Raw genomic sequence first — 20,518 nt, forward strand, 5'->3', positions numbered from 1 at the left:
ATATTACTACTGGCTGACAGTAAAAACTTTACATTAATCACAAAAACCTCACCATGCCTACGAATTAACACCTTATGCTATACAGTACAAGAAAAAATGTAATAACACTTATACTCAAATTACACAGCAGCTAGATGGTTGGAGACTTCCTGAGCACTCACAAAAATAATAACAACTGTACAGGGGAGGACAGAGATGTGAACAAAATGAGGAGTAGATCTAAGTGGCACTTAATGCAGAGACTGAGCCCATTATATAGGGGCCGGCAGAGCTTGATACAACTTGTAAGAAGGACGCGCAAATGAAACCATAGGGGACAAAGAGTTGACACTCCTACTCTGAACAACAGAAAGAATGACCTACTCTACTATAAGGGAGGGGGGGAGTGAGGTAGAACACTCACTATTGAAGCCACGAGGCGAATCGTGATCAAACATGCAGCATACTGTACGTTAGAATTATACAAAGGATGATATCATAGGCTATGTATATATATATATATATATATATATATATATATATATATATATATATATATATATATATATATATATATATATATATATGGATGGGGCGTTGAGAGAAGAAAACACTCGAGTAATGGAGAGGGGGATGACGTTGGCAATGAATGGTGATGGATGGAATATCTCAAATCTATTGTATGCTGATGATGCAGTGCTAGTTGCAAATACGGGACAAGAACTTTGGTAGACTAGTGCAGAGTTTTGCTGATGTTTGTGAGCGTCGTTCCTTGAAAGTAAATGTAGAAAAGAGTAAAGTGATGGTAATCAAGAGAGAAGGTGACTCCTACTGTGATGTTACAGTAAATGGAGAGAGACTGGATTAGGTGAGAAAGTTCAAATACCTGGGTACAGTGATGGGAAGGAGAGGAAAATGTGCAAAAGAAGTAGAAAGTAGAGTGACACAAGGTAGGAAAGTAGCTGGTGCTATGAAGGCCTTGATAAGAAACAGAGGCTTTAATGTTACAGCTGCACGAGGCTTACTTGAAGGGGTGTTAGTGCTAACTTTAATATTTGCATGTGACACTGGTGTGGCATGAAAATGAAAAGTCAAGAGTAACAGCAGTGGAGATGGGACTGCTGAGGAATGTCTGTGTAGTACAGAGAATGATAGGATACGAAATAATGTGATTCGTGAAAGAAGCAGAGTGAAGAAGTCTGTGGTCACCAGAATCGAAGAGAGTGTGCTGAGATGATATGGTCATGTGGAGAGAATGGAAAACAATAGAGTGATGAAAAAGGTATATGGGAACGAACTGGAAGGAGGGAGGAGGCGAGGTTGGCCATGGAGGTGGACGATAGTGAGGAAGAGAGGCATGGAAGTCGGTGAGGCTAGGGAACTGACAAGAGATCGAGCTTGGCTGGATGAATGTTATGAGAAGAAGTGCATGATCAGGGATTTGACACTCCTTTTTAATGTAACAGCGTTCGGAATCTGTTGGATACGTTTATAATGTGGTGAAAGTTTTTTGGCGTATCAGATAAAGCCATATATATATATATATATATATATATATATATATATATATATATATATATATATATGGCTTTATCTGATACGCTTAAAAACTATATATATATATATATATATATATATATATATATATATATATATATATATATATATATATATATATATATATATATATATATATATATATATTTATTTATTTATTTATATATACAGTATACATATGGCTTTATCTGATACGCCAAAAACTATATATATATATATATATATATATATATATATATATATATATATATATATATATATATATATATATATATATATGCAGAGACCACCGTGAAGATACGTATGCAAACTAACCACAGGAGAAATGAAAGGAGCTACAGTGAGTACTTTCGTATATTACATCTTCAGACAGAGTGAGACAGAAACCTAAAGGGTAGAGGTGATCACTGGATGCTTTGTGCTGAATTAAACCACTGCTCTGTTTGGCTATACTTACACTGTATTTATGTTGTGAGATTCTAGTTTCCAAATCTTTTCCAGATTGTCCTATGTAAAATTCGTTACAGCTTTTACACGGGATTTTGTAAACAACGCCTGAATTACTGAAAGGGCTGTTCTTGATAAGGGTTTTTTTGATGGTGTTCTCATATTTGAATACTACTTGTACATTGAATTTCCTCGGTATGTGAACAACATCAAGAGAATTTTCATGGATGGGGAGGACAAGGGTTCTTTGAATGTTCTGGCGATCTGGCTTATTACTTTTCCCTTCGAGGAATCGTTTCATGGCTGTATTGTGGCACTGAGTTAGTATGCTTTGTGGATGTTTTAGCTTCTTTCCAATACTCTGAATCATTTTTAGTTCATCATCTAAAAATTCTGGGTCTGAAATTCTATTTGCTCTTAGGTACATGGATATGAACACAGATCGTTTTACATTAATATGATGGTTTGAATAGTAATGAACATATGACATAATATTTGTAGGTTTTCTGTATACCTTAGTCTTCAAAACATTTTGGTCCCTGATAACTTTTACATAAAAAAATGGCAATTCATTATCCATTTCCATCTCATGAGTAAACTTAATCGATGGAACGAACGAATTAAATTGCAGGAGAAATTCATCAATGGGAAGACTGTTAGGCCAGAAGCACAGGATATCACCCACGTATCGGAGCCAAACTATGTTTTGCTCCTTTATGGAGGTCAGTAAATGTTTCTCAAAGTATTCCATGTAAATATTTGCCATTTAAAGAACCCTTGTCCTCCCCTTCCATGAAAATTTTCTTGATGTTGTTCACATGCTGAGGAAACTCAATGTACAAGTAGTATTCAAATATGAGAACACCATCAAAAAAACCCTCATCAAGAAGAGCTCTTTCAGTAATTCAGGCGTTGTTTACAAAATCCCGTGTAAAAACTGTAACGAATTTTACATAGGACAATCTGGAAAAGATTTGGAAACTAGAATCTCACAACATAAATACAGTGTAAGGACAGCCCAACAGAGTAGTGGTTTATTTCAGCACAAAGCATCCAGTGATCACCATATTGACTGGACAGGCTCCAAGATTCTAGCAAGATCAAAAAGCTTAGATGAAAGAAATGTAATAGAATCTTGTCTAATTTCTGGCACATATGAAAAGAATGTAATCATGAGCTATGGTCATTTTAAGTGTGATAGATTGTTATAATTTTAAAGCAGTATCCCCCAGACTAACAACTGATTGTTCCCTGTCATCTCCTGGTGGTGTAGTCACACCTTTGTGGGACACACCAAGCATTAATCCTCTAGGTCTTATTATTTATCCCCACGTCCCTCCCCCCTCTCCCCTTCCCCCTTCCCCTCCTCCCCTCCCCCTTCCCCTTCCCTCCCACTCCCCTTTCCTCCCCTCCTACTCCCTCCTCCTTTGTCACGTGCATTTTTAGATTCAGGTCATCCTTTGTTGTGTTCCACTTCCTGCTGCAGGTGACCATAAGTTAAGCCGCAGGTAAAAATTCAGGTCATCCATTTTTCTGTGTGCCACTACCTGCTGTGGGTGTGCATAAAATACCTCTACCCTTTACGTTTCTGTCTCACTCTGAAGATGTAATATACGAAAGTATTCACTGTCGCTCCTTTCATTTCTCCTGTGGTTAGTCTCTGCATTAATTGCCACTTAGATCTACTCCTCATTTTGTTCACATCTCTGTCCTCCCCTGTACAGTTGTTACTATTTTTGTGAGTGCTCAGGAAGTCTCCAACCATCTGGCTGCTGTATAAGTTGAGTATAAGTGTTATTACATTTTTTCTTGTACTGTATAGCATAAGGTATTAATTCGTAGGCATGGTGAGGTTTTTGTGATTCATGTGGAGTTTTTGATGTCAGCCATTGTTAATAATATTTTGTATCTGTAATAATATATCTTGCATTAACTGAGCATTATCCGGTTTTCTCATTTTATCAGGGCTGAGTTAGATAAATTTACTCTTGCTAATTTCGTGTTAATAGAGGCTATCGCAGTTAACCATATATTTAACCTGTTTTTTGCCATTACATTATCCTTATGAGTCCTGAATGTTTAGTTGTTAGTTTGAGCATTAAACTTTAACTTGTAATTTTACCTAACTCTTTTGTTTTGAACCTGGAACTTTGCGGGACAGTAGTGATTTTGCTGTTCTCACTTGAAGTGTTCATTATCTCTCTCTGTTCTGTAACATAAATTTGGCGACCTCTTCAGGATATTATCATAAGGATATTGCTTGATATTTTGTGACTGTGATTTATTCATGATGTCTACTATTACTACGCTTGATGAAGCCAAATATTTTTTGTCAAATGTGTAAACAGTGTGTGATGTAGAAAACAGAACAAAGGATGAACTTAAGCTTGTTGCTCAACAATTGGGAATTGCTGTTCGCTCTCATCATTCTAAAGATCAAGTTGTTGACATGATTAATAAAAGCTTGTTTAATGTAACTCCTCCAGATGAGCAAACGCAGATTGAAATAGCTAAGTTACAGCTAGCCCTGCAGGAGGCTCGTGCTAAGGAGGCTGAGTTTCAGGCCCTTGCTAACGTGGCTGAGTTATTGCCCGTGCTAAGGAGGCTGAGTTTCAGGCTCGTGCTAAGGAGGCTGAGTTTCAGGCAAATGCTAAGGAGCCTGAGTCTCAGGCTCGTGTTCAGGAGGCACAGGAACAGGCTCAGGCACAAATTGAACTAGCTAGGATTCAGGCAGACCATGAGTATCGCATGAAACAAGGTGGAACTGGATCATCTAGCTCTGATGATTTTGATGTGGCTAAAAATGTTAAATTTGTCCCTCCTTTTAATGAATCTGATTTAACAAAGTATTTTCAGTTTTTTGAGAGGGTAGCTACAGGTTTTAATTGGCCCAAAAAGTATTGGCCATTACTCCTTCAAACTGTTCTCACCGGTAAAGCTCAAGTAACTTATGCATCTTTGCCTCAGGATCAATCTGATAATTATGATGTAGTTAAGAGCTTGATTCTTAAGGCCTATGAGATTGTTCCTGAAGCCTATAGAGTAAAATTTAGGACAACTTATAAGCAAGATAAACAATCCCATGTTGAGTATGCAAAAATCAAAGATCTGTTAGAGCAGTGGTTAAATTCTATGAATGTGGATTCTGATTTTGCTAAATTTAAGCAGATGATTTTGCTGGAGGACTTCAAAAGGTGTATTAATAAAGATATAAACCTATATCTTGATGAGAAAAGAATAGATAATTTGTCTGATGCTGCAGTTTTAGCTGATGAATATGTTCTCACTCACAAGAGATATTCTAAAGAAAAAAGGAAAGCTGAGAGTAAGTACGTTGCCTCTACTCAGAGTACAGGTAACAGGAAAGAGAATAAAGATGATGTTTCTCAGGAAGCAAATACCAGCTCCACCTCTAGATTTCAGAAACCTAAATGTACTTATTGTAGTAAGCTTGGTCATACTACGGAGAAATGTTTCATGAGACAGTGTGATGTGAATAAAAAGGAGTCTTTAAATATTTGGTCAATTGGTCTAGTGTCCACCTTTGAGAGTTCCCAGAATTCTTTAACCGAGTTAACTGAACCTGCTTTGAAGGGTAAATTAAATTCTCATGATGAAGCTCCTCTTTTGAGCAGTAACGTGGGTGACACTCTCAAGAGTTCATGTGCTAATTTCCTGTCTGATGGTTTTGTCAGTCCTCTGGACAGTAATGACAGGAAATCAGTTCAAATATATCGTGATACAGGTGCTTGCCAATCCCTTATGCTGACCAGTGTTCTAGGCTCTAATGTTAATTCCTCTGATGAAACTGTAATCTTACAAGGTGTAGGGAATAATTACTTCTCTGTCCCTCTGTGCAGAGTGAATTTAGAGTCTGGTTTTGTTAATGGTTCCGTTATGGTTGGGTTGGTTGAGACACTCCCAATGTCAGGTGTAACTTTCTTACTTGGAAATGATATTGGTGGAAGTCAGGTGTGCCCAGCTCCTCAGTTGTCTAGTGAACCAGTGACTACGACCCAGGATTGTGATATCCCTGATGTGTTCTCTGCATGTGCTGTCACTAGGGCTAAGTCTAAAGTTACTGGTGACTTAGAGGATAATGATGATGATGATGTTATCCTGGCTGACACTTTTCTTGCTAATTTGGACCACTCACCAGATGAACCAGTACCCCGTAGTGTTGATAATTTGTCTCGTCAAGAGTTGGTTGAGTTGCAGGTTGCTGACCCTGAGTTGAAAGGTCTAGCTAACTCTGCTTGCAGTGAGGAAGAGTCAGCTGGTGCTTCTACTTGTTGTTATATAAAATCATGAGTACTTATGAGGAAGTGGAGACCCCCAACAGGATCAGCCGATTGTGAATGGGAGGTTGTACATCAAGTTGTCATCCCTCATGTTTGTAGGCAAGATATCATTAGAGTGGCTCATCATTCCAGTTTGGCAGGACACCTTGGAGTGAGAAAAACTGTGGCACGCATTTTGAAACACTACTGGCCAGGTATCTTCAGAGATGTTTCCTGGTATTGTAAGTCTTGTCACACATGTCAAGTTGTGGGGAAGTGTATTCAGACCGAAAAGGTTGCACCTCTAGTTCCCATTCCTCCTTTTGAGGCGCCATTCACCCGTGTGTTGGTGGATATTGTGGGCCCTCTTCCAAAGACTTCTTCAGGATTTTCTTATGTGTTGACCCTGATTGATATGGCTACTCGTTATCCTGAAGCCATTCCACTTAGAAATATCTCAGCAGCAAAGAACGTGGTTAAGGAAATGCTAGGGTTCTTCACCAAGTTTGGTCTGCCCAACGAGGTACAGTCAGACCGGGGAAGTAATTTCATGTCAATGATTCAAGCAGTCTCTGAAAGAGTTGGGCATCACCCGGATCATGTCTTCAGCTTACCATCCCCAGACCCAAGGAGCGTTGGAGAGATATCATCAAACAATCAAATCGATGCTCAAGAAATACTGTTTGGAACATCAGAAAGACTGGGTAAAGGTCTTCCATTCTTTGTATTTGCCGCAAGAGAATCTCCAAATGAATCACTGGGCTTCTCACCCTTTGAACTACTGTTTGGCCATGAAGTAAGAGGACCCCTTAAGCTTCTCAAGGAATGCTGGCTGTCGAAGGAAGATGACGTCAACCTGCTGGAGTATGTGATGAAGTTCAAAGAATGGCTGTCCACTGCTTTACAGCTTGCGAGAGAGAATTTAGGAGCTGCTCAGGAGGAGATGAAGACTTGGTATGATAAGAAGTCCAGGTTACGCCACTTTCAGCCAGGAGATCAGGTTTTGATACTGCTACCAGTGCATGGGCAACCTCTTCAAGCCAAGTTTAGTGGTCCTTATTTCGTGGAGAAGAAACTCAGTGATGTCAACTATGTCATCGCCACACCAGATCGTAGAAAGAACAAGCAACTTTGTCACATCAACATGCTAAAGTTATATCACAGGCGGGACGAAAATAACCCAGTCTGCACTGTAGCTGTTCCACCCGAGTCTGCAAATGAAGTTCTCCCATGCAGCATGAGCCTGAGTGATAGTTTGGGGAATAATCCTGATATCATGAATGATCTCCAGACTATGCTTTCTCATCTAGCTCCCGAGGAAAGGCAGGAGTTTTCGGCATTACTGCAGGAGTACCCGCAAGTGTTCCGTGCCACTCCAGGAAGAACCACTGTGTTAACGCATGATGTCGATGTTGGAGACGCAAAGCCAATTAAACTGCCTCCTTACCGTGTGAACCCAGTGAAAGTTCCTCTCATCCAGAAGGAGCTTGGCTACCTGTTGGACCACAAGATGATTGAGCCCTGTCAGAGCGAGTGGAGTTCTTCTGTCACTCTAGTCCCTAAGCCAGGTGGGTCACAGCGGCTTTGCATCGACTACAGACTTGTTAATCAGATAACCAAAACAGACACTTACCCTCTCCCTCGCGTGGAAGATTGCATAGACAAGATCGGAAAGGCTAGGTACATAAGTAAGTTTGATTCGTTAAAGGGATACTGGCAAGTACCTATGACTGAACGTGCTAGGGAGAACTCATGTTTTGTAACACTAGGAGAGACTTTTGCACGTTCTGTAATGCCATATGGTATGAAGAATGCACCAGCCACTTTTCAGAAGCTCATGAATGTTGTAACAGAGGGTTTGGCAGGGTGTATTGTTAATATTGATGATGTATTAATCTTCAGTGACAACTGGAAAGATCACCTATGCCATGTCAGTAAATTTCTTGAGCGTTTGGTTCAGGCTAATCTTGTAGCTAATTTATCAAAGTGTGAGTTTGGTCAAGCTAAAGTTCAGTACCTTGGGTGCGTAATTGGTGATGGACATGTTGCACCACTAGGAGCTAAGGTTCAGGTTATAAGTGATCTTCCCAGACCTAAAAGTAGGAAAGGGCTACAAAGATTTTTGGGAATGGTAGGTTATTACCGGAGATTTGTTCTTAACCTTTCAATTCTTGTATCACCACTTACAGACCTACTGAAAAAGGGAGTTAAATTTGTCTGGACCGATGACTGTGAATCCTCTTTCAGCAAACTTAAAGCTTCCCTATTAAGTCATCCAGTGCTCGCTACTCCAAATTTTGCTAAGCCTTTTAAGATGGCTGTTGATGCAAGTGATACAGGATCTGGGGCTGTTTTGCTGCAAGAGGATGATCAGGGTATTGAACACCCTGTATCTTATTACAGTAAGAAGTTCACTCCACCTCAAAAGAACTACTCAACTATTGAGAAAGAGCTTTTGGCCTTGATTTTGGGTTTACAGCATTTTTCATTTTATTTGTGTTCTGGTTTTGACCCCATAGTCATTTATACCGATCATAACCCACTGAAATTCGTTAGTAAGTTTAAAGATAAAAATCAGAGATTGACAAGATGGAGTCTACTTCTTCAGGAGTATTCATTAGACATACAACATGTCAAGGGGAAAGAAAATGTTATTGCAGATTGCTTATCTAGACTTTAGACAGATTGTTTTAGAGTAATAAGAAATTTCCTTTGTAAATTTCTTTTTCTTTGTGGGGAGGTGTTACATAGCCTATGATTTCATCATCCTTTGTATAATTCTAACGTACAGTATGCTGCATGTTTGATCACGATTCGCCTCGTGGCTTCCATAGTGACCAAGCTTCCGTGTTCTACCTCACTCCCCCCTTCTCCTCCCTTATAGTAGAGTAAATCGTTCTTTCTGTTGTTCAGAGCAGTGTGTCAACTCTTTGTCCCCTATGGCTTCATTTGCGCGTCCTTCTTACAAGGTGTATCAAGCTCTGCCGGCCCCTATATAATGAGCTCAGTCTCTGCATTAATTGCCACTTAGATCTACTCCTCATTTTGTTCACATCTCTGTCCTCCCCTGTACGGTTGTTATTATTTTTGTGAGTGCTCAGGAAGTCTCCAACCATCTGGCTGCTGTATAATTTGAGTATAAGTGTTATTACATTTTTTCTTGTACTGTATAGCATAAGGTGTTAATTCGCAGGCATGGTGAGGTTTTTGTGATTCATGTGGAGTTTTTGATGTCAGCCATTGTTAATAATATTTTGTATCTAATAATATATCTTGCATTAACTGAGCATTATCCGGTTTTCTCATTTTATCAGGGCTGAGTTAGATAAATTTACCCTTGCTAATTTCGTGTTAATAGAGGCTATTGCAGTTAACCATATATTTAACCTGTTTTTTGCCATTACATTATCCTGATGAGTCCTGAATGTTTAGTTGTTAGTTTGAGCATTAAACTTTAACTTGTAATTTTACCTAACTCTTTTGTTTTGAACCTGGAACTTTGCGGGACAGTAGTGATTTTAGTATTCTCACTTGAAGTGTTCATTATCTCTCTCTGTTCCGTAACACTACACACACATTGTATCATAACCTCTTAGGGGGAAAGGAACCGTTCCTTCCCACCACACCGTACGAGGGTCAACTATTCAGTGCAATCCGGCTACATATGCAGTAGGGCCTGACAACAGAGCTGGTTTACCCCTACCACATCATAATGGGCCCATCCCCTTCCCCGCACCTGACCTGATCAAAGCTGATCAGACCAGATGCGGGAGAACATCCCATCGGGTCCGTGTTAGTATTTATGCATTCACAATTTCCCTCCATTCATCTCTATCACGTGCAGCCATTCTTCCTTGCTCTACAGACATCCCACTCACATCAAACTCTTAACACTGTCCATCCATCCTATTCGTGGTCTTCCTCTCAATCATACACCTCTCACATCAAATCCACTTATCTATTTCACCAATCGCTTTTCATACATTCTCTCCATATGCCCAAACCACCACAACGCTCTCTGTTCATCTTGATCAGCCATCTCTCGCATAACTCCAGTTCTCCTTTGCACTTCATTATTTCGCTTGATCTATACACGTCACCCGACACGTATTCCTTAGACACCACATCTCCATTAGATTCAGCCTCTTCCTCTCTGCTACACCCATATTTCATGTTTCAGCCCCATATAACGCAGTCGGTATACTGCCTTCTCATAGAGCCTTCTCTTTACATTCATTCTAAACGAACGAAATCTAAACACTTTTCTCATTCCTCCCAGCACCTTTCCTTTATTCATTGTAAACTGCACCTCTACATCTATTCTTCCATCCACAGCAGCATGTGACACTAAATACTTAAAACACTCTACGTACTCAAGCAACTCACCGTTCAAAACTACATTCATCCTCCTACCATCTGCCAGCCTCATACACTTCATCACTTCTCATTCACTCTCATTTTCCTCTGTTCACACATCCTTCCAAATTCCTATACCATCTGTTTCAATCTTTCCTCCGAATCAGCCACCAGTTCAATATCATCTGCAAACAGCAGCTGATTCAGATTCCATTCTCTACCATCAGCATTCACCAGACTCAAACCTTTATCTAACAATCTTGCATTCACCTCCCTTACAACACTATCCATATAAATATTAAACAACCAAGGCAACATCACACATTCCTGCCGCAGACCCACTCTTACAGGAAACCAATCACTCACAGTATTTCCCATTCTTACACATGCCCTACTATTTATGTAAAAATTTTTTACTCCTTTTAGTAACCTACCATCGAGTCCATACAGTCTCAAAATAGTCCACAAAGCCTCCCTCTCAATTCTATCATATGCTTTCTCTAAATCCATGAACACCCCAAACACATCCTTATCTTTCGCCAAAAACTTTTCACGCTCCTGTTTTACAGCAAGCACCTGATCCACGCATCCCCTTCCTCTCCTAAAACCACACAGCTCATCAACAATCACTCCCTCTGTACCCTCTCTTTCTCACTCATAATTATCACCCTTACCTTTATACAACGGAACCACACACGCACTAAGGCCCAGTCATATTGACACTATACCACTCACAAAACACACAGTCAGCAATCGTACTAACCACTCACCAATAGTAGATTCACAGCCTTTCAAACATTCCACGGCACACCCATCCATACTTACAGCTTTCCTCGCATTCATCACCATTACTGCCTCCTGCACTTCCTCTATCGTGATAAAAGAATCATTCAACTCCCCAACACATATATTCGTTGCTCCCATCTATCTGCCACAATCCCAACCACCCTTTCCTCCTCTACATTCAGCAGTCTTTCAAAATACACTACCCATCTCTTCCTTACTGCATCCATCTCAGTTAACATCTTTCTATCCCCTGCTTTTATTCGATCTTCCTTCACAGACTCTTCCTTTCGCACCCTCTTCACCTCCTTCCAAAAAATTTTCTAAATCTGTTGAAAATTCTCAGTCACCCTCCTACCCAGTCTCACATCTGCTGCCATTTTAGCGTCACGCACAGCACTTCTCGCCCTATTCTTCTTTTCCTTATACCTCTCATATGACACGTCATCCTTCTTCTTCAGCCACGCTTCATATACATGTCTCCTCTCAGCTACAGCCATACGTACTTCCTCGCACCACCATTCACTACCCATTCTTACATAACCACCCACTCGTCTCACAGTATACACCTCTTAGGCTTACCCCACCACAGCACCCTTAAACAACTGTCATTCTACCTCCACACTGCTACTTTCCTGATCTTTCACTGCATTCCACTCATCTTTCAGCTTCTTCTGATATTCTATCATTTTCTCCCTTTTATCCAACTCTCACTTGCAAAACCTCCCTGCTACACCCAACGCTCCTTGTTCTCACACACCTCATACCTACACCCCAACTTTCCCTCCACCAGGTAGTGGTCAGACATACTTCCACCCTCCCCTCTCAAAACCCTTTCATCCAACAATCTTCCTCTTACATTCCTAGACACAACCACATAGTCCATCAATGCTCTATCAACAATTCTTCCACCCTCCTGTTTCACCCATGTATACTTATAAATATCCTTATTCTCAAACAGCGTATTTCCAATCACTATCTCTCGCCCAATACACATAACTGTCATTCTTTCCCTATTATCATTTCTTCCAGGCACACCATGCATACCAACGACACCTTCAACTGCTACATTTCCCACTCTAGCATTCAGATCTCCCATCACTACCACATACACATTTGCTCCAGAACTCTGCAGGCACTCATCAACATCATTCCAAAAAAACTTCCTCTCTTCTTCATCCCTTTCACTACCAGGCCCATATGCACTCACAAATACCCACAACTTACATCCAAATTTCATTTTCATTCACATCAGTCTCGATGACACCTCTTTCTATTCTCTCACAGCCCGCTGCACTGCCGGGCTCACTAACGAGGCCACTCATTCTCTCGCTCCTCCTCTATCAGCACCTGACATCCTTCCAGTCACACTTCCAAACTTAGATTCACCTTTCCCTTTCATCTTCGATCCACTCAATGCAAACACATCCACTTTTTTTTCTCACACACACACACACACACACACACACACACACACACACACACACACACACACACACACACACACACACACACACACACACACACACATATATATATATATATATATATATATATATATATATAATGAATGTCTAAAAATAATTTGCCATGCCCAATAACTCCCAGACGCCTTAATAATCACATTTAAAACAAAGTGTATTAAAGATTTGTTTTCATGTGATGGAACCGAGGAACTCTCACAGCTTCATTTTTTTTTTAATTATCGCACTGAATTTGTTGAACCCTTGATCACAGGTGGTAATGAATCTCCTTGATTACTAGTTAATTCAATGTTATCCTTTGCATACACTTGGCCAATAAGCGAGCTGAAAAGGGTTAGAGATCTTAGTTAGATTTACTGTGCTACTGTGTCCTTGCATAATCTTAAGGCGAGGCTTATATCAACACTAAAACATACCAATACAATCCTTATGAGAAGGGTATACAGAATCCATATTCAGGCATGACTCAAGCACTCAGAACCAACACTTGTTAGAGCAACTTTACATTATCGCTTCGAGACGTAAGTCAGGCTGTTGTAAACCTTTTGGCCTTGATCCAAGAGTATATCTGATTATGTTTGAGAACATTCTGATTAATTGGTAATCTGGGAACAATAGAAATCTTTTATCCATAATACTTTACTATTGACTAATCCTCTTTCATGGCACTCATACTCAGTTAGCCTGTCCTGGTTTCCACCACCAAGGATTAAAGCAGGGGTTCCCAATCCGTGCGTCACGACCCCACAGGGGGTCGCGGAGGATTGGCTGGGGGGTTGAGAAGCCTTGGGAGAACTTGATAGCTTTGGAAGAAAAACTTGGTACATCATCAGGAACGTTACCAAAACTTTCATTTTGCTAATACTCCAGTAACCTAGAACATAAAACAATGCTGTGCCGGTGGAGCAGGCTATAGTTTTCGCATGCTCTTTTCGTTGTATCATGGTTAGGCTATTGTTGTTCACATCCACTTTTTAGTTAATACTTGTATGTGTGAGGTGGTTCAAGAAATTCCGCGTGTCGATGTGTATGGAGGCTTCAGACAGCCTCGGGCAAGTAATGGAAGTGTCCCTGTCATGAGTTATTAGTACCCCTTTGTGGAATTAGTCACGTCACTGATTTCGTGATTAATTTTGTTGTAGTTACTCTACATTATACATAATTTTGTCATAATAATAATATAGCGTTGTTTTTATACTAAACCTGATATACAGATATACACTCGAAAAGTCGAAATTCATTTCACTGCAACAGTAGTGGAGGCCTCGTACGAAGTTACATTGATAATTGCCAACTGAGGGGACACTTATCAAACCTTACATATTGAAGATTATGAAGCTTGTTCTCGGGGAAGCCTAGCAATTTGAAGATGATGAAACTCGTTTTCGGGGAAGCCAGCACGAAGAAGATGCAGCAAGTATCTCTGTCGAATAACACTCTTCATAGGTGTATCTCTTAAATGTGTATGGATGTGAAAGAGCAGGATTTAGATGAAATCAAAGCTTGTCCGTTGTTTTCAACCAGACGAATCAATGGATGTGAGTTCATGTTCTCAGGTGCTTCTATTCTTGAGGTACATTCATTCATACATATAAGAAGAAGTCCTGTTCTGTAGTGCACTTGAAACCACTAAAAAAGCTGATGACGTCATGGAAACGTTCTACCTGTTTTCGTACGAACGTCTACAATGGGGATGGGGAAACGTGCGGGGTTTGTACGGACGGAGCACCAGCTATGCTAGGATCGAGGTCAGGATTTCAGACAAAAGTGAAGGAGCTGGCCCCCCAAGCTAAGGGCATCCACTACTTGATCCACCGCAATGCTCTCGCCAATAAAATTCTTCCGCCTCTCTGCGGGAAGTGCCCGATTCTCTGATTAGAGGTGTCAGTTAGGTGAAGGCTGTGGCAGTCAACACTTGTCTGTTCAAAGAACTCTTCAAAGACATGGATGCTGACCATGAGGTCCTTCTCTTCTATATGGCTGTACAATGGTTGCCGAAAGGGAACATTGTGAATCATGTCTTCGAGATGAAAGATGAAATCATCAGGTTCTTTCTGAAAGTAAAAGAAAAGAGAGATCTCCTGGCTCATTTCCATGATCAAACGTGGAATAAAAGGGTTGCATACCTGGCAGACATTTTTGACCAACTAAACAAGCTAAATTTGAAACTTCAGGGAAGGGAAACACACGTTCTCTTATTTCAAGACAATCTACGGGGCTTCATATCCAAGCTTCAGAACTGGCGCCAAAAAGTCAGTTTTGGGAACGTCGCCATGTTTCAAAAACTGCGGAGTAATGGATGAGTCTGAGGGCAAACTAGATCAGTTCCGGAAGGATAAGATTACCAGACACCTTGAGTCCCTAGAAAAGGAATTCCAGCAATGCTTTCCTCAGCTCACAGAAGAGAAGGCACTGGTAAGAAACCCATTTTCTGCTGAACTTGACGTATCCAGCATCCTCAACAAAAGATGATTTCTTGGATCTACGGAACGACTCTCCAGCGCTTGATCTGTTCCAGAAAATCAGTGATTCAGTTCTGGTGCGCTATGCATTAATCACATCCCAAAGCCGGCAGGCTGACCCTCTGTGTTCTTCCATCTGCCTCCTCCTACCTCAGCAAGGCTGGATTTTCAGCCCTCGTTCACATCAAAACGAAGACCAGGAATGGCCTGGGTGTCGAGGATGACATGAGACTGGCTTTTAAAAACACCCCGCCACGAATTCCAAGAGCCACTACTCAGATGCAACCCCAACCGTCCCACTAGCTAGGTCTGAGAGATGATGATATGTTAGTGATAACAATCATGAGATGTGTGACGATGGATGGCAGTGTGAAGAAATTATTAGCTTGGTTTCACCACCAAATGAAAAATTCCCCAGATTTTACAATGTGTGTTTTTTTTATTTATGCAAGGAAGAAGGAACGAAAGGCTAGAAGCCTGCAAGATTGTTCCCTCCAAGAAAAAATGAAAACAATACAACAGAGAGCCAAATTCAAGATCGGTTCATTTAGAGATTCCTGGACACACTGCTTTAAAGATATACAGACAGAGGAAAGATCCAGGGTTGACCTGTTGCATACATGGTGGACTGGGGGTAACGGTCAACTCTTGAATTAGAGACCTGGACAGAAAAAAGATGAAAATTTGCTGCTAGATGGGTGTTACGCGCCCACCGTGGTGGTGGAAGGATGCAAGCAGACAGTTCAGAGGAGCAGTGACCATTCAAGTAGCAATGAAAAAAAACAGAGAACAAGATGCCACTACAACGAAGAGATACAGTAGGAGGAGGAGGAGGAGAGTTAATGAGATGAAAAGCCTTTGACTCCACAAACAGAAGAGCTGTATGTGGAGAGCTTCCCCACACATGAGAGTTGTTCTCTACACAGGGGCGAATAAACCCCGTATATACGTAAGTATGCAGGGGTAAATAAGGTGTGGAGTTAGCTTAGCACATCTGATCTCTTGAAAGCGGATTTTACAAGAGAGGTATATGATGTCTCCAATATATATCCCGAGAAAATGAAACCCCAAGTATATTCAAAGATGATGAACGATTGAGCTGGGTATTGTTAAAAATTAGATGATATTCCTGTGGTTGATTTAGACGGGTCCAAAGATGTAAAAACTGAGTTTTTGACGCATTAAAAACAAGATTACCCCAGTCAACGATATTATAAGGGTCAAACATTAAGTGTGCCATAGTCTCGTCCCTTGTTTGTTGATGTAACCGCTGAGATAGACTCTGTTGGAAGTGTATGGATTGGTGAAGGGTGGGGTCATCAGCGTATGTATGAATATGGTTAGATGTACAGCTTAGGTCATTGATGAATAAAATATAGAGTTGGCGATAGGACAGCTACCTGAGGAACACCACTATTGATAGCCCTTGGAGAAGAACGGTGGCCTTCTACAACAGCAGCTACAAAACGACCAGAAAGGAAGCTAGAGATCAAGGCACAGATAGAAGGATAAGTGCAGTTTGGAATTTAAAGATTTATGCCAGTCTCGATGGAAAGCCTTTGAGATGTCATGTACAATGGCTAAACTTTCTCCAAAGTCCCGAAAGAAGGATGACCAGGAATCTAAAAATAAGGTGAGACGATCGCCAGTGAAGCGTCGCTGGCGGAACCAATACTGACGATCGGAAAGAAGGCTATGGTAGGAAAGGTGTTTTATTTTATTTTTTTTAAGGACAGCTTCAAAAACTTTAGAAGTACAGGATGATAATGCAACTGGATGGTAGAGGACTGGGAGTGGTCACTCTTCTTTGGGACAGGCTAAATGAGAGCACACTTCCAGCAAGAAGTCTTCCCTCCTTTTGGAGGGAATCTTTAAATTCCAAACTACCCTCTTACTGTTTCTATCCATCTATCTGTGCCTCGATCTGTAGCTTCTTTTCTGATAGTTCTATAGCTGCTATCGTAGACGGCCACTGTCCTTCTCCTAGAGCTATCAATAATGGTGTTCCTCAGGGCTCTGTCCTATCACCAAATCTCTTCCTTTTATTCATTAATGACCTAAGCTGTACATCTAACCCTGTCCATTCATACGCTGATGACTCCACCCTTCACCTTTCCATTCGGTTCCCACAACGTCCATCTCAGCAGTTACATCAGCAAACAAGGGATGAGGCTGTGGCACACCTAATGTCTGACTTGGCTCGTATCGTTGATTGGGGTAAAAGTAATCTTGTTGTTTTTAATGCATCAAAAACTCAGTTCTTACATCTATCAACCAGATAAAATCTTTCACAGGATTACCCTCTAATTTTTAACAATGTCCAGTTCAATCCTGCAGCGTCTTTAAACATACTTGGGGTTTCATGGTCTCGGGATTTATCTGGGAAAGAACATCTTACCTCTCGTGTAAAATCTGCTTCCAAGAGATTGGGTGTACAAAGTGGACTCCGTAGCTTCTTTAGTCCTGCAGAGTTGTTGACTTTTTACACGGATTTTATTCGCCCCTGTGCAGAGCACAAATCTACCGTGTGGGGAGGCTCCTCATACACAGCTCTTCTGAACAGGGTGGAGTCAGAGGCATTTCGTCTCGTTAACTCTCCTCCTTTTATTGGCTACCTTCAGTCTCTGTCTCTTTGCCGCACTGTTGCAACTTTATCTCTTTTTCATCGTTGCTTCAATGGTCACTGCTTCTCTGAACTGGCTGCTTGCATTCCTCCACCACTACGGTGGGCACGTAGCACCCGTTTAGCAACAAACTCTCATCCCTTTTCTGTCTAACTCTCTAATGTAAGAGTTAACCACTACTCCCAGTCCTTCATGTATGCAACAGGTCAGCTCTTGAACTGTTTCCCTCTGGCTTTTTTTTTTTTTTTTTTTTTTTTATACTGCCAACCATCTTAAGTCTTTCAAACGCAGTGTGTCCAGGTAACTCTTAAGTTACCAGAAGAGGCTAGATGACTCCGTCGCTGATGCCTGTCCAGGATGCAATACAACATCCCATACTGTTAAGCACATTATGGAAGACTGCATTGCACACAATCACCTACGCCAACAACACAACATACACTCCTTGAGAGCTTTGTGGGAACGTCCTGTCTTGGCAGTGGCCTTCCTTAGGGACTCGGGACTGTTCGGCCAGACTGCCTAGGGAACAACTACTACTACTACTCGAAATTAATGGATCTTGAATTTGGCTCTCTGTTATCCTGTGTTTGTTTATTCTTGGAAGGAGCAGTTTGCAGGCCCTAAGCATTTGGTTCCTCCTTCCTTACATTAAAAGAAAAAGAAGGAGAGGTACGAGGTGATAGACAATGGCGGAAGAGTTTTCCTTGGCAGGGTGTAAGCACAGAAGCTCAGTTCTTGAGGACAACAGAAGGGTCACCATCAGGCCCATATACCTTGTTAGTACTGGGGCCAGTGATGGCAGAAAATACATTAACTTAAGAAATTTTAATGTCAGCCATGAGAATGTCAGAGTGGTGGTGGTGGTGGGGGGGGGGGAGTGATGGAGGAACAGCACTGGAATCGTCGAAGGTGGAGCTGGAGGAGAAAGTCTGAGCTAAGAGGTGTTCTGCTTTACCAGTAGTAGAAACAGCTACTTAATCATGAATGCGGAAAAGAGAAGGGAAAGATGGTGATGTAAAGCTGATAGAAAAGTTTTTGGCAAGGATCGGGAAGAATTTGAGTTGGAGAATTCAGGTCGTTTATTAAGAACTGATTTATTTTTTGCAGAGAGAAGGACAGATTTTGCACCATTCCTGGCAGAAACATAAAAGAGATGAGATTCAGGGGTGAGTTGGCTCCGGTACCTTTTGAAGTAATATTGTACAATTTGTAAGAAATTGATGAATTAATGATTGTTTTCTCTTTCATCCTTTTTCATTTTCAGAAAATTTAGTAAAACTGAAACGGCTGATGACGGGGGGGGATCGCGTGTATTTCGAGGTTTGGGAAAAAGGTCGCGAGTAGAACAACGTTGGGAACCATTGGATTAAAGCGACAACAATAAAGTTTTGAATACCATTCCAAACCAACTGTTATTTCCCTTTTTTATATATATTCACATGTTCATTGCATAACTAATTAATGTTTGATTATACAAGTAAAAAAGAAAAGATAAATCGCTCTAGTTATTTGAATCCTACTATTAACCTTTGTTGAAATAGGAAAATATTAAAAAATAATATTGGAAGTTTTCTCGCGTGAGATGTGCCGCATCAGCATTAATGTTATTACTTTAGAACCTGTTAGTTCAATTTTGCTCATAATCATGTGAGCAGGACAAACAGAACACTCGGCAGAGCATGAAAGTATGCGAAACTTCAAACGTTGGATCCTTCCGACAGTCAGGCGGATGCTATGGAGGGGAAAGGCTGTGGGTGGGGGGGGGGGAGGGAGAGCTTGTGCAATTTACCTGCTCTCTATCGGCAGACTTTTGACATTTTACCCTACTCCATTTTAAGTGTTCACGACTGTACTCTATAACGCTGAATTTGCATTACATTCTTATAGTCAGTACACTGAATAATATACGATTAATGTTTTCAACAGCGGCTGGGATCCTTGTGAAGGCTATAGAACAGACAACTGACCGACCAGCTCGAGTAATAGGAAAGCCCTCGCTCAACATATTCTACATGCTTCAGGCTCGCTACGGCGTTCAACCACAGAAGTCTTTGATCATTGGTGACACGTAAGTAACTATCCATTTATGTTACAGAGGGCACATCATATCTTATTCCATACCAGGTTTTTTGGCCCCAAACAATGACTTGCCGCAAATCAGATCTCCCATGGTTCTCCTGAGAATATCCCAGGTGCCGCCTTGAATAACCCAGGTGGCTCAGTCGGTAGAGAGGTGGTCTGCAGTCCTAACGGACCCAGGTTCAAATTCCCGCTGGGGCAGGGAACAGTTTAAGGATTTGAATTTCGTAAAAATCTGACTTTACTGATCTACCAGAAGACCCACCGACTTGTAAAATTACTACCGCTAATACCAATACACTAGTCCTGTATGAGACAGCCCTAGCATTTATTCAATATGGACGGTGGGTGTTAGCGCCGAAGTGGTGACATTGGAGGTGTATGATATGTAGGAGGACTACTGGGCCTTGAAAGCAGGCTGTGAAGCCTATGCCCATGCTACAAATGCATCAGACAACCACTTATAA

The 20,518-nt window shown here is 41.1% G+C and overlaps 1 protein-coding gene across 1 annotated transcript in view; it reads left to right on the forward strand.

Moving 5' to 3' along the window:
* Positions 1-20,044, forward strand: part of LOC145415022 (glycerol-3-phosphate phosphatase-like) — a 358,806-nt gene extending 338,762 nt beyond the window's left edge. Inside the window, exon 5 of the mRNA XM_080284438.1 lies at positions 19,899-20,044. Coding sequence (XP_080140564.1) covers positions 19,899-20,044 — 146 coding nt within the window. The remainder of the gene's footprint in view (positions 1-19,898) is intronic.
* The last annotated feature ends 474 nt before the right edge of the window (positions 20,045-20,518 follow it).

This window comes from Coenobita brevimanus, chromosome 101, assembly GCF_032717465.1.
Source record: "Coenobita brevimanus isolate Jiangsu-jjx chromosome 101, ASM3271746v2, whole genome shotgun sequence".
NCBI classification, from domain to species: Eukaryota; Metazoa; Arthropoda; class Malacostraca; order Decapoda; family Coenobitidae; genus Coenobita; species Coenobita brevimanus.